Source organism: Morchella sextelata (genome assembly GCF_020137385.1).
Source record: "Morchella sextelata strain SCLS chromosome Unknown scls_13, whole genome shotgun sequence".
NCBI classification, from domain to species: Eukaryota; Fungi; Ascomycota; class Pezizomycetes; order Pezizales; family Morchellaceae; genus Morchella; species Morchella sextelata.
In genome coordinates, this window is record NW_025408628.1 from 990,842 (window position 1) to 1,014,354 (window position 23,513).

Below are 23,513 nucleotides of genomic sequence, written 5' to 3' on the forward strand. Positions count from 1 at the left end.
GTATTTTACTTTTCTACCGGACATGGTGTTTTTAACTATTTTTTCTCGGGATTTCTTTTTGGTTGATTGGCTAGCTGCTCTGTTTATTTCCTTTCCGTTCCAATTGGGCCTGGGTGTGAGGGTGTGACTATTTCTTGTTATGTAAATAATACCGGTGGATATGGTGGTGTATGATTGTTTTTTTTAGTTTTTTTTTACATCTATAATACAGGCTATACCATTACCCTGGTACCGATAAATCTGGCATGTACGTAGCTATCAGTTGTTTAATTTCCCTCTCATGAAGATCTGGGAGTTTCTGGCTCTTCGGGCTTTTTCCGAGCTACAAGGATTTCATCTATTATACCCATCTCCTTTGCTTCTTCAGCACCCATAAACAGGTCTCGCTCCATGATTTTCTCTGCGCAAACTGTAAGTATAACTCTTCAAATTGGGACGGTCAAGATACATACCAATCTCCTCAAGCGTATGCGGCTTCGTTAGATGCTTTTGGTAGATCATATTCAGCCTCTCTCTGACCCTCAGTATCTCCTTTGCATGTATCGCAATATCTGTTGCCTGCCCCGCATACCCGCCACTCGGCTGGTGCACCATAACGCTCGAATGTGGTAGGCAATACCTCCTCCCCTTTGCTCCTCCCGCCAACAACAAACTTCCCATGCTGGCTGCCTGTCCAATGCATATTGTACTGACGGGCGCCTGGATATAGTTCATTGTGTCATAAATTGCCAGCCCAGCGGTGACGGAGCCACCCGGGGAGTTGATGTAAAGGTTTATGGGCTTTTCTGGGTTCTCAGCTTCAAGGAAAAGAAGCTGGGCTACGATAACGGAGGAGAGTCCATCGTGCACAGGACCGTTGAGCGTTATGATGCGCTCTTTGAGAAGGCGTGAAAATATATCATCTAAGTACGCAGGGTTAATCCGGTAGCCATATAATAGGGGAAAAGAGGGTTGTACAAACAGGAATGCCATCCTCCACCGACGGATTCGTGGACAAAGGGTGTCGGTGTGTAGTAGTCCGCCAACCCCGGCGAAGCAGATAATGCTCGTCGAGCTCTGGTTATGGGACGGAGCAATTGGGAACTTTGGCGACGTAGTAAAGGCGATAGTATTGACGACGACATAAGGGCGGGTATGTGAGTATTCGGAGGTCGTGAACGAGAATATGGTTTAGCTGTGGTTGAGAGCCGCAAGAGAGTTAAGATTGGGCAGTGACTAAGCAAGATCACGTGCATTCACGAAATTTTATAGTCAATATATCATTTCCATCATATCCCTTCGTCTGTTCCCCGTAATCACAACATGTTAGGCCCACGACGGCGCCGTGATAGACACAATTTTAACGAAAAACAGTACACTTAACTACCTTATAGAGCAATTTTGCGTGACAAGTGGGTCAATCTTGCACCGCCAGCCGACGTTGCAGTTAGCTTCTACAATTTGTATGGTGAGCCACCAATTGCCATGTCGTGAAAACACACGAAGGGATATCAAGAACTAGAGACGGAATTTACTGTTCGTACTTTACCCACAACATCGAAGAATACCATTAGTTAAAGTAGCTTTATTTGAAAATTTTATGGCTTGTATGAACATTCGTTGAGAAATTAGATTTGTGCATAGTCTATCACTCTGATCCCCAAATTTAACAGCCATGATCAACAGATTGGGATATTGATTGGTTTGATTTATAACTCATGAATTGTGTGCAGCCCGGAGGTTACATGTATGTATGTATGTATGTCAACAACAGGTTGGGATATGGCTTTAGAGCCTAGAAGAATTCATATGATGATCATTATAACGTTGTTGATTTGAGCAGTTTATAAGTGATGCATGAGGATCTCCTAATATGTCGTAATCAATGAACAATTCTTTAACGTTTTACACTTCATATACGTACTGCATGTATACTTCAAGCACTCCATCCACCTTTCTTCACCTTGACATCCGTGCCTATGACCAACGCAAGGGCTTCTTCTTGGGTCGAATTGAACAGACTCGAGAGGGCCGTATTAATGCCATTCGTCTTGAGGTCCCCCGCCAACTTTGCCTACATTACATGTACTGTACTTAGCCCATGCCCCCAACATGAAGTTATACCGAAGGTCCAACCTCTAGTTCAACATAGACGGCATATATACATGTCATTAGCTAACCATTATATCTTCTCCAGAGCTACTTGGTGCTAAAGCTCGGTATTGTAACTTGATAGAAGAATATGCGAATCTTGGCCAATAGTGTGGCTAGACAGTCCAACACTCCTACCACGTACTAAAATCTGATATCATGTAATCTTCGGTCTGATGTGAGTCACGTGACCCATGACCGTGTAATGCGAGTGAGAATGATTGCGTTAACCGCATGACTCAAGTTTATTTGGCGTGATGGTATTCCTGGTGACGGTACTACATATACATGTATACAAGTGGTTTGCGGCCTTCGGCCGGTACTACATGTAGATCAATCAGTCCAATATACAGGCAAGCCGCCTTGCGGCTTATTTTCTCTATTTGCCTGTCAGTCGGGGCTCTCAGGCCGCTGCGCGGCCCTCGACCCCTCCTGGCAGGCAAAGTCCATTACTATATCTGCTCTGGTCGATATGTGCCTTTTCTGATCAGTGATACCCCCCATATATCAGTGGATAGGTCACAGTTCAAGCTGCAAGTATCCCTTTAACAGCCACCAAGCCGCTAAAATCGAACTACTAATCGATTCCCAGAACCAGTTGAAAACCTATTAACAATCTAACACCACTCAGCACAATACCCTATGTTCATATCCAACACAACATGTTTCAAGTGAAACAAAATCCTCTCTCAATGAGCCAATCAAAAGCTTTTAAATGTACATTGCATATGCAGGTTATAATTATATACTTATTAGATATTGTCCTGGCCCAGCCGGATCCATACAATGCGCAGCTCCGATCCGTGGCTTTAGTCATTGTTGGCTAATTTTTGGTTCAAATCCTCCGGTTGCTTGATCAATTGACCGGCTTCGTTTGAGTTATAAATTAAACTACATCATATATAAGAGGCTTAATTAAGGAAAGCTTAAGTTACCGGGACCTGAGCTCAACCGACACCGTTACCGCAAATCTAGTCTGAAATCGATCAAATAACATACTGTTTTTCTTTTTTTTCTCATAATTCATTGTGTTGCCATCGGAAGGGTATTTTGAACCCTCGAAGGCATTACAGACCCAAGCGCAGCCGTGAATGGTAGTTTAGCACTTTCGCATAATATCAGTATCTGGTATATGCCAAGTCCGAGTGACACTTCCTGATCATAGCAACCAATTACATAATCCACCCTTGAACAACGCTCCAAAACTCTCCACAACACACGCGCGCACAGATATCCCGCCATGGACTTTGAAGATGACACCAAGCGGAGCTTCTATGGGCACTTTCTTGAGATGCAGACAGGTACATTCATAAGTTAACATATCCGCTAGAATATAACCCATGCTAATCCGGCGCGTAGCTCTCGAGGCTCAAATCGAGAATCTCCCAGGCGTAGACGCCTCCGTGCGACCAGAAGCTATAGACGCGTGCCTAGCGTCCATAGCGCAGCTCTCGGGCGTCGTAAAGGACGCGAGCTCCTACCTGCCTGCTTATGACCAGCGGTCGTACTCTGAGGTATGCGAAGGCCTTTCTGCCTTTCTACCTATACAGGTGTTCACAGTTGGTTGTTGCAGACAATCCGCAACCTCTCTGAGAAGCTCGCAGAGATGCGACGGTCTCTAGCACCGAAACAGAAGTTCTCGTTCAAGAACCGCAAGAAGGACACCAGCGCGGGCATCGGCGGTGCTGTCAAGTTCTCCTCCACACACAGCACAGAGAAGCCTGCGGCGGTCCCAGCCGTCCCCGAGGCCAACAACCTCGTCATATCCCAGCAATCCGGGAAAAACCTACGCCCCGACCCGCCAGCAGCGGCAAGCTCCTTCTCATCACTGCTATTGTCGGAGATTGAGGGATGTGTGGTTTTGTTCCCAGCAGGACAGACATTTTTCAAGAGCGCGTCTGTGAAGGGCATTAGCAGATCATTATTGTTTCTCGGGGGCGCGGTGAATGGGCCGTTGCATGTTACAGGATTGAGGGATGTAACCATTGTGGTGGCATGTAGACAGCTGCGGATGCATGAGGCGGTGAATGTGGACCTGTATCTTCTGTGCACGTCAAGACCGATTATCGAGGACTGCAGTGGGGTTAGATTTGCGCCATTGGGGAAGGAGGGCTTGGGGGAGGTATGGGAGGGTGTTCAGGGAAATATGTGGGAGCAGGTCGACGACTTTAAGTGGTTGAAGAGCGAGCATAGTCCGAATTGGACGGTATTGCCGGAGAGCGAGAGGGTGAGTGCGGAAAGGTGGGAAAAGGTTAGGGAAATGGGTCTAGACGAGGGATTGAAGGCTTTTGTTAACAAGAGTACTACTTCGTAGGGTTACTAATAACTAATATATTATATTCTTAGAACTATCTACATTACATGCAGATTTTTGATGCAAACAAATTCCATTCCTCAGAGCTGTGGTTGGTCAATGATAGATACGACCTACATATTATCACAAACCAAAGCCCGCCGCATGCATGATGATGATGGCATTGACACTGATGTGCCGCGCTGCGTGCATCCCGCTAAGCGAGCGGTATTGTGCTTGTGTAACCATGAAAATTTACAACCTTGGCAAAAAACTGCCCACACCATGTAGTGGACTAGATCGTGCTTAGTGCGGCGAATAATTTCTTTCCGCTGTATGGAGGTGCTAGCACTGGGTACATACTCTAGATCTCTGTCTGTCTTCTGCCCTGGCCCCCGCTCTCCCCTTCACTGAACTGTGATGCTGAGGAGCAGAAATCGCAGGCAGCTCAATCGCGAGTAGGTAACAACTCAAATAATATGCTCTCTCTTGTCCGTTCACTGCCGCCAAAACATGGCGGCCGACATTGCTATTTGCCCCAACCCCGCCGCTGGTTTGCTACGAACAATATTGAGAACCTTCACCGCCGCAATGCCCGGATGTCCATGCTCCATTCTCTGCCCGCGGGAGTAAGAGGATATGCGACTAATACTGAAATTGAGAAGGGTAAAGCGGAGGAGAAAGAGGGGGAGGGGGAGGGTGAGAAGAAAGGTATGGTTTAATTACATATGCAAAAGCTGCAAAATAATGAATACAAAACACTTATACCTCCGCTCAATAGACCTGCCTCGCTTCAATGCTCTCGGCGTGCAACAACTCTCTCGCAAAGTCCATTCCCAAGTCTTCTCCGGTGAGCCCGCCCCGCCGCCGCCTGAACTCGTGGAACTTTCCATCTCCCACTTGAAGCGGCATGGCCTCTATGGGAAAAATACCGACCAAAACCCGCCCATCTCCTTCGACCTGCCGCCGCTGCGTGGCACATCAGGAACGCTCGATGAGCATTTCTACCAGCTCGGATTGACCGCTTCAGATCCCTACCTGAAATACGCAAAGGAGTTTGCCGGCGTCGACCTTCAGCCGCCGCCGCAGCCAGGAACGAAATGGAAGCGGTGTAGCGGGTGGACCATGTATGGCCGCGACGGGAAGGCAACGCAGGTCGATTATCCAAAGGATAAAATGCTGGTGTTTGATGTCGAGGTGCTGTACAAGGATTCGCCATTCGCGGTAATAGCTTGTGCAGCGGGGACAACGGGGTGGTATGCGTGGGTGTCGCCCTGGATCCTAGGGAAGTCAGAGACGGATCGGCATCTAGTCCCGCTAGGATCACCGGACTCCAAGCGTATTATCGTCGGTCATAATGTGGGCTATGACCGCGCGAGGATCAAGGAGGAGTACAGTTTGAGGAAGTCTAAATTTGCATTTTTAGATACAATGTCACTACATGTAGCGACAAACGGGATGTGCTCGAGACAGCGCCCAACGTGGTTAAAACATCAGAAGTTACAGAAGATGAAGGAGGGGACGCCGAACATGGATGCCATGTCGCAGGATACGGTGGATATGCTTCAGCTGGAAGAGGAGGAGGAGGCGTGGATTGCGCGGAGCTCTATCAACTCCCTACAAGAGGTAGCGCTCTTCCACTGCGATATCAAAATCGACAAAGGAGTGCGCGACCAGTTCGGAATCATCAACAGAGAGGGGGTCTTGGAGCAACTCGATACCTTACTCGACTACTGCGCGGCAGACGTATCGGCAACCCACAAAGTTTACCAGAAGGTCCTCCCTAAGTTTCTCGAGGTCTGCCCACATCCCGTGAGTTTCGCGGCGCTGCGGCACCTCTCCTCAGTACTCCTCCCCGTCGACAAGACCTGGGAGGACTACATAAAGCGTGCAGAAGATACCTACATAGAGACCTCAGAGGCCATCAAAAACCGCCTAATAGACCTCGCAAATGACGCTCTGGCACATAAAGACAACCCGGAGGCATTCTTAGAGGATCCGTGGCTGCGACAACTAGATTGGACTATACCGGAGACTAGGAAGGTCAAGGTCAAGGGCCAGGTCAAAGGCGAGGTCAGCGAGCGGCCAGCAAAGAACCAAAAAATGCCCGGCGTGCCCAAGTGGTATAAGGATTTATTTGCGGCCGGCGAGGCGGGAAATATAAAGATTAGCGTCAGATCAAGGATTGCGCCGCTACTACTAAAACTTGCATGGGATAAGAAGCCGCTGGTATGGTCGGATGTATATGGGTGGATAGTAAGTGTGCCGGTTAGTGAGAAGGCCGATTACGAGGACAAGCCCCTGGTCAGATGCGATATGGGTGAAGAGACAAATGAGCTTCTAAATAATGATCAGGAAAATATCTACTACAAGCTCCCGCATAAGGATGGACCGACGGCAAGATGTGTGTCGCCGCTGGCGAAGTATTATCTGAAATACTTTGAGGACGGAATGCTTTCCTCCCCGCACCCTCTTGCGAAGGAAGCATTGGAGATGAACGCTGAGTGTTCGTATTGGATCTCGGCGCGGGAGAGAATCAAGGGCCAAATGGTGATCTACGAGAGTGACGTAGAGAAAGGCCACCTGACACAAGGGATGACTAAGAAGGACCAAGCTCAGGATAATCCAGAGGTGGGGATAATCCTGCCGCAACTTATCCCTATGGGAACGGTTACGAGAAGAGCGGTAGAGAGAACCTGGTTGACGGCCAGTAACGCAAAGAAGAATCGTTTAGGCTCGGAGCTTAAGGCAATGATCAAAGCACCTCCAGGGTACGTCTTTGTAGGCTCCGATGTAGATTCACAGGAGCTCTGGATTGCAAGTTTGGTGGGAGATGCGCAGTTTAAATTGCATGGCGGAAACGCTATTGGGTTCATGACACTCGAGGGTACAAAGGCTGCCGGGACGGATTTACACTCAAAGACAGCAAGTATCCTGGGAATCTCCAGAAACCACGCAAAGATCTTCAATTATGGAAGAATCTACGGCGCTGGTGTCAAGTTTGCCTCAGCTCTCTTAAAACAATTCAACCCCACCCTACCCGACACCGAGGCCGATCAGACGTCACAAAACCTCTATAAAGAGACTAAGGGCACGAAAACAAAACATACACTCATTCACGACCGTCCCTTCTGGCGGGGCGGAACCGAGAGTTTCGTCTTCAACAAACTAGAAGAGTTTGCAAACCAGGACTTACCTAGAACCCCTGTTCTGGGAGCAGGTATCACGGAGGCTTTGAGAAGAGAGTATTTGACTACAAATGGATTCATGCCGTCGAGGATCAACTGGGCGATTCAGTCCTCGGGTGTGGATTATTTGCATCTATTGATCATCGCGATGGAACACCTTATTGATAGATTCATGCTGAGGGCAAGGCTGGCAATCACGGTGCATGATGAGATTCGGTATCTAGTAAAAGATGATCATAAATATCATGTTGCGATGGCGCTTCAGATCGCAAATCTCTGGACTAGGGCAATGTTTTCGCAGCAAATGGGCATCGAAGATCTTCCGCAGGTACGTTTGCATCGTATTGAATTCATTGACAGTAGTGTTGACTAACAAACTCATAGTCTTGCGCATACTTCTCCGCCGTCGACATCGACAAGGTCCTGCGTAAAGAAGTGGACATGGACTGCATCACACCCTCACATCCGAATGCTATTCCCCCAGGAGAGTCCATTAACATGACCAAACTCCTCGATACTCTCAAGAAGGGTGGGACTACATTCTTCACGGATTCACTCGCACAGGGGCGGCGCCTGAACTCAAAGGAGCTAAAGGATGAGGAGTATACCCCGCGCACCCCCGTAATGGAGCAGCTCCAGGGGGGGGCCAATATACCCTTCCTCCAAGCACAAAACGCCGATGACGAAGAGTTTCGGAGGCTTGTCAGTGAGCTTAAAAAGAAATACATGTTCCCGAAATACAAGAACGCGAAACCTTCTCCCATGGAGGATATGATCTGGAACGCACCGCCCGTGGTTGCAAAGACATACGAAGAGACTCACGAAGCGGTCTCCTCGAGCGTTGAGGGCCTGAAGTGGAAGCCGCTCCCAACAAATAGCTCTTCCCGCGCTAAGAAGCCGCTTGCAATGTCGCTGGAGTTCAAGCTAGAGGTTCAAGAGGCTAGAAAGCAAATGGCAGCCGAATCCAGGAAGTTGAATCAGGTCAAATCCGGCACAAGCAAGCTAGCTGTACGAAGAATCAGGTCAAATCCGGCACAAGCAAGCTAGCTGTACGAAACTACCTATACAAAGGTTAAAAAGTACATGTAATGATATGCAGGTGTATATATTTTTTCTTTCTCTTTTTATCTTTCTTTTGTTTAGGGTTGGCATCTTATAGGGCGTTTATTATATTTTATCTTCTTTTTGGTGTTTTATAGGATATTCTAGACGAAGGTGGCGGATGGTGGCGGTATTTACGTTTCGTTGAGCTATTTTGTTTGGGGAGTTGGTTCTCCGGGAGCAGTTAGTGAGCGCCAGTTACTTCAGGAATCAAAAGTTTCTTATAACATTTACCATTATTATTCATCTTCAACCCTCTTTGTTTAGGTCATGTAATATCACTCGGCAAGTTTCTCCGACACATATACGCCCCTTTCCATTTTTATTTTTTATTTTTTGGGCGACAGTATTATTTGGGCGTCCTCTAAGAATCGAGGCAAATTATCTCAAGCCATCCTGGAACCAAAGCTCAGATCAAAACTGAAAAACAGTTTCCGTGTGAACAATCATTTCCTGCCAAGACCTCACTCTAAGTCATATACACAGCTCCTTTAGGAACTGTCGCGCAGGCATGGCATTTTGCGTTTGGGATACTCATAAGTATATTCATTTGTGTCCCTGCAATAGAATTTTGGTTTTTATGTCAATCATTTCACGACCGGCCTCCCCCAAACGCACTTATGAAATTGATATCCCTCATAACATATGGGGTCGCAAGCTAGGCCGGCTTAGTTCCAGTGTTGGTTCTCACTCACTACGCCACACGAGAATCTCTGTATGCTGGGAAGACTCGTAAATCCATGGCACCGGGTGTAGGGTTAGGTTTGATTTTTCTTCTTTTTTACACTAAACTGCCTTTTGCTATAAAGATCAATAGGTCATGTGCAGCGAATCCAAGCTTGTGATGGGCGTCTCTGGTAGACTGGTGCCATTGACAGGGAGTCGTTCTAAACACACAGCGCGGCGCCACTGAAAGCCAAGCCGAGTGATAGCCTATGACTGCACCCGTCAGTCACGAGAACTCTAGCAAAGGAGGGACATAGGCTGGCATTCGGATTTACCGCTTCTAACCAAGGCCCATCAAAAGCCTATTCTTCAAGTATATAGCTAGACATACACACTGCATGCTTATATTCCGGCGGCGACATTTACTAGAGAAAAGAGAATAAATAGGCTGGTGACATATATACATTTTATTACACCCTCCCTGCGGGGTCTGCTCTGCTCTATTTCCCCACGGTATCCCTCGCAACAATCGCCTTCAGTCCCGCACACGCCACACCCACGCCCCAGCGCACCGTCGCCGTCTCCGCCTCCTCCCCCGCCACATCCGTGCCCTTAACATACTTCCTTAGAAAGTACAGCACGCTCCTCGCCAAGTCCACGTTCTCCGCAATCCGCATAAACACATCCATCACAGCCTTCTCATCCCTGCCGCCCTGCCCTGCCGCCGCCGCCGCCACCGCATTCCGCTGCGAGTGCAGCACAACATTGATAAACAGCAGCTCCAGAAACGTCCTTGTCCGGCTCTGCAAATACGCCATGTTGAGCGTCTTGAGCACGTCCAGCCCCAGCGCGCCCTCCGCAATCAGGCTGCCATACATACGTGCCCAGTTCACCGTCCTGCGCATCCTGAGCCCCTCGTCCCCCTCCTCCTCGTCGTCGAACGCCTCGCCCGCCGCAGCCCGCCCGCCGTCGTCCTCGCCCATGCGCCGGAAAATGTCCCAGAGGCAGAACGTGAAGGTCATCTTGAGCGACCGCTGGCCGCAGAGCTTCCGCGCGATGAGCGTGTAGTACGGGTTGTAGGAGGCCTCGCTGCCGCAGCAGTGCACGAGCACGCGCGGGATCTCGGGCTCCTGCTTGCGCTTGAGCCGCAGCTTGAGGAGGCGGTTGTGCGCGTCGGTGTAGTCTTCGGCGGACATGATGGTCACGAAGATGGAGCGCCGGACGTCGGTGTTCATGCGCTGTTGGCGGGCGAGCTCGACGAGGTCGGTGATGGTGCCGAATTCGCTGTCGGGCTTTTTGGTCTTCTTTGTGGGCTTTGAGGAGGAGGAGGAGGAGGAGGAGGAGGGGGTGGTGGTGGTGGTTTCTGCGGGTGCGGTCTCGGCGGAGGCTTGGTTGCCGATCCAGGAGGCGCCGACGAGCCACCATTTGCCTTTGGTTTCGGTGTTGCGGATGTCGTCGAGGGAGGCGCGGAGAGGCTCGGTGGCGCGGAGGTGCCGGGTGTTGAGAGAGCCAAGGATTTTGCGCATGCGCGAGGTGGATTGCGATGTTACGGCGGAGGTGGCAGTGGTGGATTTGAGACGGTTGTTCTTCAGGTTGGTGAGCGTTTCAATCATGAATTTTGTGCGGACGCTCATGTTGGCTGTGCCGATTTTGTTGATTGCGGGCTGCATCATGACGACGAGGTCCTTCAGTGCCGTGGGGTCGTCCTGCCGTAGCTGTGTGCCGGAGTCTGGTAATATCAATGTAGTTGTTAGTCCGTATTCTTATAAGAGGTCATAGATACATAGTGGGGAAAACGTACTGCGCACAATCTTCAACAGTAACTCTGTGTTGAGCTCCGTAATCTCCCCCAAAAAGATCCTGATAAGATCAAACATCAGGCCGCAGCCCACAACCTGGAAATTATAGAGCTCGGCCAGAAAGCTCATCAAATTAGTGCACTCCTTGGTCCCTGACGCTGGGTTCTCAATGCCGTTTGTCTTCTGGTAGTGCACATCGAAATTCTCAACGATCCGCTGCACAATGTGCGCGCCAAAGTCGGTGCCTATGAGCTTATACAGACCGGCAACTAACCCGGCGTGCAGGATCATGAACGTGTCCATGAGCGACGACGGATCGCAGACAATGGTGATGAGAAGGTCGGAGAGCGTTGCTGTGACATGGGCACGCGGATTACTGCGGTACAGGGCTTCGATCTCGCCGAGGATGGGGAGGAGGTTGGCTTCGGAGAGACGGTTTATAAGACCCTTGCAGGTGCGTTGTAGGCGCTGAAGGAGCTCGCTGTCGGTTGTGGGTGCGCCGCGGAGAGAGGGGGGGATGTATTTGCTGGTGCTAGCGGCGAATTTTGGGGCTTCGGTGGTGGAGGGGGTGGCGGCGGGTGAGTCTATTGGCTTTTCTGAGGAGGGCTCGTCGTCTTTTATGCCCATGAACTCCTCTTCGTCTTCGTCGTCTTCGTCGTCTTCGGGAATGTCGTCTTCGTCTTCACTCGGGTCCTCGTCGTCCTCGTCAAGGTCCATGCCGTCGAGTATATCGTCCAGCCTATCCTCCTCATCCTCCTCGCCGCTCTCCTCATCACTGATATCCATTTCCTCCGGTTCTGGCTCCGGCACCGCCTTCGCCGTCTTCCTTCTCTTCGCCCCACCCTCCCTCTCGGCCAGAAAGTCCTCGTCCAGCCCTTCCATCAAGAAGTCCAGCCCATCCTCCTGAAACGATGCCGGCAGCTTCTTGCTCTTGATCTTGAGCTTCTTCTCCAGCGCACTGATCTCCGCATCGTCCTCGGCCAGCTTGTCCTTGACCGCCCTCCTTATGTGCGGCCTGCTGCTGCTGGTCTCATCCTTCTCCTCCACCGCCGCCCGTGTTTCGGGCCGCTTCGTCTTCTTGAGGATCGACTTTGGTTTCTCCTCCTCCTCCTTCTTCTTTTTGGGCTTTGCTTCCTTCGCTACCGGCGGCGCTTCTTCCTCGTCGTCGTCGCTGTCGTCGTCGGCGCCGGCCTGCGAGTGGATTGGTTGCGGCGGCCCGTGGTTCGCAAAGTGTATGCGCTGCTTCTTCTTGACATCGCGCTCCTGTCGCCGGCGCTCTTTGCGGTCTGGGAGACGCTTGTTCTTGCCGCCCTTGCGCCGCGAGTTTGCTGGGTTGTCTGTATACTAGAGGTCAGCCAGGGAAAATTGAATTGAATTGCGACACGGCATCGAGGTTGGTTTGGGGGGGGGGGGAATACCGAGGCCGAGTTCTTGTACTAGCTCCCGGGGGAGGCGGGTCGTGCTTGTTTTAACTGGACGCGGCATTTTGGAGGCGGGGGAGCGGAATTGGCTGTTTGGCGGGTCTGGTTGGAGCGTGCGAGTTTGGTGGGAAAGCTGCGAGAAAATTCGGGGGTTAGGGTTGGGGGGGGGAGGCTCTGCGGTGGGGCTAGTGCGAGTAGCTAGTACGGAACGGGGTAGCGTGCCGGGGAACGTTAAATAATGTAGGCTTAGTCAGTTGGAATTTGTGAGCATGGATACACCTAACCCTACGTACATTGGCTGGCTCAAGTAAGGAAATGAACTGAAAGCCAGCACCACGCCTGGTGCAGTAGTCACCAGGGCTGTTACCTTAGTTCTTGAGTGAATCAAACCGCGCCGGGTCGAAGGTTCGATTGCCACCTTGGGGGAGGATGTGCCTCATTACCACATCCTTTTGTCCCCGAGTGGAAATTACATATTTTTATGTGTCTTATTTGTATCCCGCTGCTATATTTTGATGTTTTTTTTTTGAATACTAGAATTAAGAACATCTCCAGGCCACGTTTAGCTTAGGATCATCAAGGTCATCATCCACAAGTAGCTTCTTTCTCCCGGGACAGCGGGCAAGGCCAGCCTCGATCTCCAGCCCCCACCACTCAGCGCTTCCTCCTGTAGAGAAACCTGAACACCCTCATATCCTAATTTATTTCATTCTAGAGTTTTTTTCAGTTTCTTCCGGGGGGATTGATGGGAGATAAGAGGAGTACGTGAAGTTTTTTTTTTTTTTCACAGACGGACAAATAGATTAAAAGAACCATGCCACCTTACCATGATACAATATAAAGTACTACATTACGTGCACCTCTCTAATAGCACAAAAGACCAGTTGTCATTAGGACACGGGCATACATATTTATAAGGGAAGCGAGGGCAGCCCTCTCCTCTTCTTCTTCCTCTTCATCACCAAGTGAAGGAGTCATCTATCAGCCTTTCGTATTACTTCATGCCGGCGAAGGCGAAGAAACCGGCCTATGGAACCAAATAGCGTTTCCTACGCATAGGAACATCGGTGCATGTCAATTTAGCCACGCCGGCGAGAGCATGATGCTAGCCGAAGAGTGGTGGAGCGCTCGACTACGGACGATGTTGACATGATTGTGGTGATAGTTTGTGGGTGGCTAGGGCCAGGGTTGAAAAAGTGTCCCGAGTGAGAGATCATGACTTCAACCCCAAGTTGCGTTTGAGTTTATATTGGCACGATAGCTTCCCATCACATCCCTTCACATCCACCAATTTCAAACTGAATCCATTTGCAAAAACAAGAAAAATAATTACTTTTTGAGCCCCCCCCCCCCCCACAACCGGAATTTACAAAGTTAAAGACAATACGCAACGACGAGTGATAATACATGATCTATCCACGAATAACAAGGCTCACTAGGGCTTGATCTCAAATAGTCTTACACTTCCTGCCTCGTTCCCGATGGCCACCATGCCCGTCTCCTTGCCGGCAAAGGCTACGGTCGTGACTTTGCCCAGCGGCGTTTTGCTGGTGGGCCAGTTCTTGTATACCGTGCAGCTGGGAAGATGGACTGCAGGCACACATGAGTTAGCATTATTCCAAAGAGCTATGAAAAGAAGAAGAAGAAGAAAAATAAAAGACTCACTCATCCTCAGAGCATCCTTCTTCCCCCGACTGGCCATGCAGAGCACCTGCGCATCCGGCGAGAACTCCAGCACGCTGATCGCCGTCACCAGCTGCTCCATAGCCCTCATCGGCTTTGGCCCCTCCGGTGTCCCCACCGCGCCCACCGCATTCCCACCAAACGAGAGCTTGCGGTCATAGATGTTGACGATACCGCTCTGGGAACCAACCGCCACCCACCTACTACCGCCGTTCGCCACCACCGTCGTTGCAAACCCTCCCTCGTCTCTCCACCGGGCCGTGAATGCGCGCGCCACAACATCATACTCCCACAGCTCGCCGCCCTTATTCGCAATCGTCAGCCCGGACCCATCGTGGTACCATGAAACGTCCTGGACCCGCCCCTCGACGGCGGCCAGCGCAACCCACTGTAGGGTCTTGGCGTCGAGAATGTTGACGCGCCCTTTCGAGCCGAGGATGGCCATGAAGCGGCCATCGGGAGAGAGCTTGAACCTCTCCATGCTCTTCTGCTCCTCCTGATGCCCGTACACTCGGGTCACCTTCTCGACGGCGCCCGACTCAAGGTCCCACACATGGAAGTACCTTCTGCGGCCACTGGCAAAGACACGCTTCCCGTCTGGGTGGAACCAGGCACTGTTGATCGGGGTGCGGCGGATATGCAGCGACGTCGCCGGGGGGTTGACCTTGCCATCAATGTGGTGCAGGCGCAACGTCGAGTCGAAGCCGGACGAGAGGACCAGCGGGTGCGAGGGGTGGAAGTGCAGCGCATTGATGCCGGACTGGGAGCCACCGCTGTGGTTCGCGTCAGTGAGGCGCGCAATGTTGAGGACCTCGGGCTTGAGCTTGCCGCTGGCTGCAGGCCTGGTCCAGTTTTGCGTGCTCTGGAGGAAGTCGGAGAGCGGCGGCGCGGTGAGGGCGGTGTTGTCGTCGTCAATGTCCATATCGGAGCCCGAGGAGCTGCTGGACGAGTCGCGGCGCCGGCGCTTGTGCTCGGGGGAGGGGGGCCTGGCCCAGTCGGGGATGGGGTAGACTCGCTCGAACCTGTGCGCTGGTCAGATTTTCTTCTATAGGTCTTGGGAGAGGAATGTTCTTACTGGCGCCGCAATCGCCGTGAGTATTCGTGCCCGTTGACGAAGTCGTCCATCTCGGTTTCCCGCAGCTTGCGGCGCTGGTTAACAGACGCAAGTGAGATAGTCAGGCGCTCATCATCGCTATCCACCCAAGCCGCCACAGCCTCCCCGCCCTCCACATCCACCCCCGCCGTCTCCGCACCCTCCTCGTCCTCACCACGAACCGCAATCGTCCCCGCGCCAGGTCCCAAGCCCGCATCCGTGAAAAACAACTACACACACACCTCCCCGTCAGCCAATTGCCCCCAAAACCCACACCACAAACAGCAGAAAAGAAAACGAACCTCATCATCCGCCAACGCCGCCAGGTCCTCCCCAGGCCCGCCCACACCTTCTTCTGCTCCCCCCTCTACAGCATCGTCACCCCCCTCGTCGTCGGAAGAATAGTACTTCTCAAGCGCACCCGCGTTCTCGCGCAGGCTCTGCTGGAAGCCCGATAGGTCGCCGAAAACGAGCTTTTCGAGCTCGAGCTCGGCGTCGTCCTTTGGCAGCGGTGTGCGGTCTTCTTTCGGGGGGCGCTCTCGCACAGCAGTGGTGGGTTTACGGGATTTCTTAGCCATTTTGTGTAGGAATTGGAATTGGGGGTTTGGTAGGAATTGGGGGTTTGTGGGGGTTGGTGCTGGGTGCTGGGTTTGGTGGGTTTTGGGAGTTTTGGGAGGGTCGAAAAGTTTTGGTGGGAGCGAAATTTTGAGCCTCGTGCGGCGCTAGGCTGCATTGGGGGTTTGGAGGGTGGGATCATGGGAGAGCACTCGGTGTGTGCGGTGTGCGTCACGGGTGGTCACTCGGTCGTTTCCACCGCAGAATCCGCACACTCACGATGGGCCTGTAATTGTAGTAGATGACTGATTGGACTTGTACATAAAAGACAAATGATTGATAGTAGTATTCTCACTGTATCTTACCCAACCCCCATTTACACACACACACAACGCAACAAAACACATCTATTAAGAAAACAAAACCCCAAACTTTTAATAAATTATATACAGCTCTAATTACCTCTACCTCTTCTTCGTCCTCTTGTACTCGTTCGCCGCCGCGCCCTCCTCCGTCTGTATCATGGCCGTGAGCTTCGCCATCTTGGCATGGTACTCCTTGCTCTTCTTCTTGTCCTCCTTGAGCTTCTCGCGCGCCACGAAGCTGCTGTCCTTGCGCAGCTCGCGCAGCGCGCCCTTGCGCTCGCGCTTGTGCTCGGCCTTGAGCTTGGCGAGCTGCAGGCGCTCCTTGTCCGGGTCGTAGGAGCGCTTGTCGGCGCTGTAGGACTCTTCGAACTTGGGGATGAAGGTCTTGATGGGCAGCGGCCGGTGGTGGTGCAGCTCGAGGGGGCGGCGCGTGTGCGTGGCGTGCGCGAGGGCCGTGGTGAGGGTCGCGAGGGTGGATTTCAGCTTGGTCTGGAGTGCAATAGTTAGCTTAGATTCTGTAAGTGTGAAAAAGGGGGGGGGGGGGGGGGGGTGAATGAACCTTGACTTCCCGACTCAACCTCCCGCTACACTCCCTCCCACCCATCCACGCCACAACCTCCGCTGCGGGCCCAAACACCTCACCAAACGCCTTCTTCCCGCCCCACAGCGCCGCGAACCCCTCTGTTAGCGATAACAACGTGCACAGCAGCACACACCGCGTGTCCTCCTTCTCATCCCCAAAGATGTCCGCAAACGCCATCTTCCGCGCGCCCCCCACGTGCGCTTTCGTGATCCGCAGCGCAGAGCTATCATGGTACAGGAAGTTCCCCGGGACAGGCACTTGCGGGACCGGCGCGAGGAGGGAGAGGCCCTGCAGCACGAAGCCGATGGCCTCGGGCACGAAGCGCCGCGAGAGCTTCTGGTACTGCAGGCAGAGGGTTGCGAGGTATGCGCCTGTTGATAGGCGCTGCAGGGTCGTGGGCGGGGTCTGGGACAGCCAGCGGGCGAGCACGATTGTGGCGGGCGTGACGACCTGGTGGAAGTGGTCGGACGTGGGGTAGATTGTTGCCACGGCCGCGAGGAGGACCAGGTCGGCGGGTGTGAGGTCGGCGCGGTCGTGGGCGGCTTGCAGGTGGGTACGGAACGCGTCTGCGACGGGGACGGGGTGGGATTTGGACAGCGCGTGGAGGTGGCGGGTGAGTGTTTCGATGGCGGGGAATGGGGGGGTGGGGGTGGGGAGGTTGGAGAGGTGCAGGATGTGGGCCAGGAGCACGGGGGCGAAGACGGCGAGCTTGGCTTTGTTGTCGGCGTGCAGCTTGGGGTGGTGCAGGATGCGGATGCGCTGGATTATGGTTGGGTGGTCGCTGGGCGGGATGGCGGCGGTGATGGCGAGCAGCTCGGCGGGCGTCTGCGGGCACGGGTAGGTGTAGGCGGGCTCGGAGGAGGAGGGCGCGGCGCGGTGGAGGGCGAGGGTGAGGGCTCCGCTGCTGCTGCTGCTGCTGCTGCTGTCGCGCGGCATCAGGTCGGCGAGGAAGTCGTCGTCGCCGTCGTCGTCCTCCTCCTCGTCGGAGCCCGCAGCAACCTCGGCGTCAGAGTCGTAGTCGTCGGAGAACTCGGCGCCGCTGCCGTCGACATTTCCATCCTCGTCCACGTCGACGTAGCCGTCCTCGGAGGCTTCGGAGACCTCGGAGACCTCGTAGTCGCCGTCGAGCAGCTCGTCGGGGTTCTCCTGCGCCTGCTCGGCGGCGGCGGCGTCGGGGATGCCGCGCCCGAGGCCGTACTCGGTGGCGTCGCCGAACTCAAAGTCGTCGTCGTCGGCGGCGGCGGCCTCTTTGGCGGCGGTGCGCTCGTCCTCGCTGTCTTCCTCGCCGCGCATGCGGCGCTGGCGGGCCTCTTCGAGCTTGCGCAGGCGCTCGCTCTCCTCGAGCGCCTTCTCCTCGGCCGTCTTTGTGCGCTCGGCGGGCTGCGAGCGCTTGTCGTAGACCATCTCCCGGACACGCGCGTCGTACTCGGCGTCCTCCTTGCCCTCCATCTGCGCCAGCCTGCCCGGGTTGATCTTGCCGTCGTCGTCGTCGCCGCCGGCCTTCCTCTCCGGCCGGGGCTCGTCGCGGCCTGGGATCGGCTCCATGTTAGCGCCCGTCCCCGGGGCGTCGCCTCTGATCACCGGCTGCCGTCCGAGGAGGGCCCAGATGTCCGACATCTGCGCGTCGAGCTTCTCGCGCTCGTCCTCGTCGTCCTCTTTCGCCTTCTGGCGCTCGTACTTGTGCAGCTTCGACTTTGCAATGACCTCCTTCATGACCTCCGCCTTTGACTTTTTGCGCTCCGGCTTCTTCTCGCCGTCGCTGTCCTCCTCGTCGTCGTCGCCGCCGCCGCCGCCGCCGCTGCCCGTGTCGTTGGGCCCCGCGTCGGGGTCGAGCCGCCGCTTCTTGCTGAGCCGCCGCTCAAGCATGTCGTCGTCGGACGCCAGCATCTCGTTGCCGTCGTCGAAATCGTCGGCGCCGAGGCTCTTGCCAAAGTGCGTCAGCTGGTCCTCGTCGCCGTCGTCGAGGTTGAAGATGCCGCCGCCGCCGCCGCCCCGCGCGCGCTTCTGCTTCTCCTTGGTGAAGCGCTCGAGCATCTTTTCTTCGGGCGTCATGGTGGGGTCGTTTTCGCCGAAGCGGCGGTCGACGATGCCGCCGGCTTTGTGCTTGCGCTGCATTTCGACGAGGAGCGTGCGTTTTCTCTGTGGTAGCACCATTATACCAATTAGCCATCTTCAATCCACAATCCACAACCCCAATTACCAATTCCCAATTCCAACCCCAATCCCCAATCTCCAATTCCCAATTCCAAAATCAAAACTCATAGAACACATACATTCTCCTCCCCAATCTGCTTACTCAGCCCCGGCCGTCCCTTCGCGCCCTTGATCTGGCCGCGGCCACTGATGCTATGTTTCTCCCTCGTCGTCTTGATCTCGAACGGGTTGAACTCCTCGCGGATGCTCTGCAGCGCCACATTGCGGTCCAGGCGCTTGGTGGAGGAGCCTGCAGCGGCCGCTTGCTGTTGCTTGGCGCGGACAGAGGGCTTCTTGGATTTTTGGGGGCCCGTGATCCCCGCGGTGCGGAGAGACGCTTTGAGGCGCTTGAGCTGCGATTCGCCCATGGTGGATGTGGTGGGGGTTGGTTTGGGGGGGGGGAGTCGGTGGTAGCTGGTGGAACTGAAATCGAAATATTGAAATTTTGGAGTGGCAGGGGTGCGGTGTGCCAAGAAGTGTAGGCAGGGTAAGTCGTGTGCTGTTGCTGCTGTGTATTGTGGCGCGTGGCGGTAGTCAAGCCACACAATGGTGATGTGTAGATACAAATTAGCGAGACGACAAAATTAGGGTTAACATATCTCTCGGTGATCAACGGACGTAGCATAGACGAACACTTAGATTACACGTACTCGCAATTTCACAGCGCTTCCGGACGCAACTGCTATTGCATGCCATACAAAAGATAGCCTTGGCAGGTTTTTTTCTGTGTATGCGATAGCAGTTGCGTCCGGAAAGCTGTGGAATTGCGAGTAGTTTACGTCTCTGTCACTCTTAGACTATCATCCCCTCATCGATCCCTTCGTCTGGTCCCGGTAATCACAACATGACGGTGTCGTGATGGACACAATTTTAACGAAATACAGTATTCCACTACCTTTTAGAGAAATTTTGTATGAGTAGAACGCGGGACAAACGAAGGGATCTCTCGTCAGGTTTGCGTTCATCGTTGTTTATGATTCACGTAGCTATGTTCTGGACTATGTAGACTCTAGAGAACACAAGAAACAGCCTGCGAGGGAGATGCAGCACGGTGAGTGATTACCTGTGACGCAACAGAGGCGCTAAGATAGCGATCTCTTTTTTTTTTTTTTTTTATCAACGACCGCAACCCCACACCAAGATACAACCACCACAACCTCACCCTCACCCACAACGGCCCACAGATCCCAAACAATTCACAGGCCAGAAAGAAAAGAAGAAAAAAAAAAATATAGCACAGAGAGACTCTCACCCACACTCACACACCACCCCCCATCATGGTCTCCGCGGTGCACTCCCACCGCCCCACCATCAAGGCAAACAACAAGTCCTTCAAATCGCGCCATGCCACCAAGTCCTCCATCCGAGCCAAGAACAAAGGTACCTACCTCCCCCTCTCCCTCCCCCCCCCCCCCCCAAAAAAAAAAAAAAAAAAAAAAAAAGCACCATCTAACACAGTCCACCCAGGCAAAATCGAAGACCCCGACCCCTCAGCCCGCAAGTCGCCGCACCAGCAGCTGATGTCCAAGCTCGACCGGCGCAACAAGGCGCGCCAACTGCAGCAGAACAAGCACAAGGACCTCGTCAAGGAGACGCGCATCTTCGACGGCCGCAAGGGCGCGCCGCGCATTGTGGCCGTGGTCCCGCTGTGTGAGGACGGCGATGCGAGGGCGGCGGTGAGGCAGTTGCTGGGGAGCTTGGAGCTGGAGGGGGATGTGCCCGAGGTGGGCAGTCTGGTTACGAGGTATGCATACACATATATACACTATCTCTATCTCTAGCTACTACTGCGGTATCTATATAGGTTTATCTTTATCTCATGCTTACTTACTGCCCCAGCGTCGAGCGCTTCAAGCAGAAGCTGCAATGGCTCACCCCCGCCCGCGACCTCCTCCCCACCCTCGACGCATGCAAGCTCGCAGACTTCGTCGTCCTCGTCCTCTCCGCGCAGCAAGAAGTGGACCCCACCGGCGAGCTCCTCATCCGCAGCATCGAAGCCCAAGGCATCTCCAACACCACCGTGATCGTCCAGCACCTCGAAACAATCGACCCCCCCAAGCGCCGCCCGGATGTCAAAAAGTCCCTGCACAGCTACATCAGCCACTTCTTCCCCACCATCGCAAAGGTCAACTCCCTCGAATCCCCGCAGGAGGCGTCAAACGTCATCCGAACCCTCTGCACCCAGCACCCCAAGGGCGTCCACTGGCGCGACGCCCGCCCCTACATCCTCGCCGACGAGGTCCGTTGGACTGAGTCCGACGGCCTCGCTGTTGCCGGTGTCGTCCGCGGGAAGGGTCTCAATGCGGACCGCCTAGTCCACATCCAGGGCTACGGCGACTTCCAGATCGAGCGCATCTGCGAGTACCCCACCGCCCCCGCCGCCGCCGACTCCACCGACTCCATGGCGCTCGACAACACCGAGTCCGCCTCCGGCGGCGCCGTGCTGGCGACCCCCACCCCCGCCCAGGACACACTCGAGGACCTGGCCCCCGAGGCAGAGATGCAAGACATCTCTGACGCCGTCTCAGAGGCGCCCACAAACATGACGGACCGCCGCGGCGTCCTCCTCGACGACCACCACTACTTCGACGACGACATCGACGCCATCAACGTTCCCTACGAGGCGCCCCGGCGCCTCCCCAAGGGCACCTCCTCCTACCAAGCCGCCTGGATCCTCGACGAGGACAGCGACGCCTCGGACCTCGAAGACGAGGAGGATGTCGCCATGGTCGACGACGCCGTCGACCCCGCTGCCCCACGCCCCGAGGACGGCGTCGAGGGCCTCGCTGGGCCCGCGATGACGGAGGCTATGACCGAGTACGGCGACGACAAGAGCGAGATGTTCGTCGACCGCGGGCCCGAGCAGGAACTGGCCGAGATCGAGGCCTTCCGCCGTAACCGCGGCAACGCACTCGACGAGGACCGCGAGTTCCCCGACGAGATCGAGCTGCACCCTAACGTGGCTGCGCGGGAGCGCCTTGCGCGGTATAGAGGGCTCAAGTCGCTGCGCTCCAGCAAGTGGGAGACGGAGGAGGACAAGCCGTTCCAGCCGGAGAACTGGGAGCGGCTGGCGCGGATCGGGAATTATCGCGCCGTCAAGAACAAGGTTGTCAGCGAGGCGCTGGTGGGCGGCGTGGCGCCGGGGACGAGGGTGTGCGTGTACTTAAGGAACGCCCCGGCGGACGTGGAGAGGGAGTGGAGGAGGGGCGGTGTGTGCGCGCTGTATGGGCTGCTGAGGCACGAGCATAAGCAGGCGGTTGTCAACCTCTCGCTCACGCCGAGCGGCGAGTATGCGGACGCCGTGAACGACGGGCAGACACCCATTAAGGCGAAGGACGAGCTGATCGTGCAGGTGGGCCCGCGGCGGCTGGTCATCAAGCCGCTGTTCTCGCAGGCCGGCGGCACGGGGAAGAACGGCGTCGCCAAGTTTGAGCGCTACCTTATGCCGGGCCGTACGACCATTGTGACGGTCGTGGCGCCGGTGTGCTGGGGCGGGGTGCCGGCTGTGTTTTGGCGGCGACAGGAGGGGGGTGGGATGGAGCTGGTGGGGCATGGGAGCTTCGTTAATGTGGATCAGCAGAGGGTGGTCGCGAAGAGGGTGGTGCTGACGGGGCATCCGTTTAAGATACATAGGAAGCTCGTGACGGTGCGGTATATGTTCTTTAACGCGGAGGATGTGGCGTGGTTTAAGGCGATACCGCTGTTTACGAAGAGGGGGAGAAGGTATGTTACTCTATTCCTGATACTACTCCTGAGTTTAAGGGAGATGTATTGACGGTTTCTTTAGTGGTTTCATTAAGGAGTCTTTGGGTACGCATGGGTACTTCAAGGCTACGTTCGATGGGAAGATTAATCCCCAGGACGCAGTCGCTATCAGTGAGTTCTTCTCCATCACTTTCTTTCTCTGTTACATATCCTAACGTTGTGGCAGGTTTGTACAAGCGTGTGTTCCCCCGCGGTTCAGAGGAGTTCCGTGGGTAGAATTATTTTTCATGTGTACATGTTTCATGGGGAATTAGGGAAGTAAAGAAAGAAAAGTTATATACCAAAAAAGAAATCATACCCGGAGTATATTTATGATTCGATTTGGGGGGGGGGGGGGGGGGACTTTGTAAATAGAAACTAAAAAGTTTGGCGTTTGTTTTGCTTGGAAATATACCGAATTGGTTTTCCAGTTTTACTTTTACTTTACTCATCGTAATCATGGGTCTTAAGTTGTGATTTAGGTGAGATTGATAGGCGGGTAAAAGGTAATGATCCACCAGGCGGAAAATCAAACAACCCAGTTCCCTGTCTGTCGTCATGCATCGTCGTCATGGGCAGATCCAAATTTTTTTTTTTTCTTTCAACAAAAGTTTCCAGACGGTTCTCACCTCAAGAAATAATCGGAAGAACTCGCCCCGGCGTGCAATCTCCTGCTGCAAGTAAGATTGGGGGCAACAA

At 53.9% G+C, this 23,513-nt stretch overlaps 7 protein-coding genes across 7 annotated transcripts; 3 read left to right on the top strand and 4 right to left on the bottom strand.

Annotated features, from left to right (window-relative positions):
* Positions 1 to 278: 278 nt before the first annotated feature.
* Positions 279 to 1,124, bottom strand: H6S33_002667 (uncharacterized protein; the record flags this gene model as incomplete). Its single annotated transcript, XM_044834028.1, has 3 exons — positions 279 to 400; positions 453 to 902; positions 962 to 1,124. The coding sequence occupies 3 exons, from the start codon at positions 1,122 to 1,124 to the stop codon at positions 279 to 281; spliced, it is 735 nt and encodes a 244-aa protein (XP_044692828.1).
* A 2,246-nt stretch (positions 1,125 to 3,370) lies between these two features.
* Positions 3,371 to 4,444, top strand: H6S33_002668 (uncharacterized protein; the record flags this gene model as incomplete). The annotated part of the gene is made up of 3 exons (XM_044834029.1): positions 3,371 to 3,431; positions 3,490 to 3,644; positions 3,704 to 4,444. 3 exons carry the CDS (start codon positions 3,371 to 3,373, stop codon positions 4,442 to 4,444), a joined length of 957 nt encoding a protein of 318 aa, XP_044692829.1.
* A 458-nt stretch (positions 4,445 to 4,902) lies between these two features.
* Positions 4,903 to 8,658, top strand: H6S33_002669 (uncharacterized protein; the record flags this gene model as incomplete). Its single annotated transcript, XM_044834032.1, has 3 exons — positions 4,903 to 5,134; positions 5,205 to 7,939; positions 7,996 to 8,658. 3 exons carry the CDS (start codon positions 4,903 to 4,905, stop codon positions 8,656 to 8,658), a joined length of 3,630 nt encoding a protein of 1,209 aa, XP_044692830.1.
* A 1,220-nt stretch (positions 8,659 to 9,878) lies between these two features.
* H6S33_002670 (uncharacterized protein) lies at positions 9,879 to 12,662 on the bottom strand (the record flags this gene model as incomplete). The annotated part of the gene is made up of 3 exons (XM_044834033.1): positions 9,879 to 11,107; positions 11,180 to 12,514; positions 12,596 to 12,662. 3 exons carry the CDS (start codon positions 12,660 to 12,662, stop codon positions 9,879 to 9,881), a joined length of 2,631 nt encoding a protein of 876 aa, XP_044692831.1.
* A 1,371-nt stretch (positions 12,663 to 14,033) lies between these two features.
* H6S33_002671 (uncharacterized protein) lies at positions 14,034 to 15,952 on the bottom strand (the record flags this gene model as incomplete). Its single annotated transcript, XM_044834034.1, has 4 exons — positions 14,034 to 14,188; positions 14,264 to 15,303; positions 15,357 to 15,604; positions 15,677 to 15,952. The coding sequence occupies 4 exons, from the start codon at positions 15,950 to 15,952 to the stop codon at positions 14,034 to 14,036; spliced, it is 1,719 nt and encodes a 572-aa protein (XP_044692832.1).
* Positions 15,953 to 16,393: 441 nt separating this feature from the next.
* On the bottom strand, positions 16,394 to 19,438 carry H6S33_002672 (uncharacterized protein; the record flags this gene model as incomplete). The annotated part of the gene is made up of 3 exons (XM_044834035.1): positions 16,394 to 16,783; positions 16,854 to 19,016; positions 19,151 to 19,438. 3 exons carry the CDS (start codon positions 19,436 to 19,438, stop codon positions 16,394 to 16,396), a joined length of 2,841 nt encoding a protein of 946 aa, XP_044692833.1.
* A 909-nt stretch (positions 19,439 to 20,347) lies between these two features.
* H6S33_002673 (uncharacterized protein) lies at positions 20,348 to 23,051 on the top strand (the record flags this gene model as incomplete). The annotated part of the gene is made up of 5 exons (XM_044834036.1): positions 20,348 to 20,450; positions 20,538 to 20,814; positions 20,910 to 22,793; positions 22,858 to 22,946; positions 23,002 to 23,051. 5 exons carry the CDS (start codon positions 20,348 to 20,350, stop codon positions 23,049 to 23,051), a joined length of 2,403 nt encoding a protein of 800 aa, XP_044692834.1.
* Between the last annotated feature and the right edge of the window lie 462 nt (positions 23,052 to 23,513).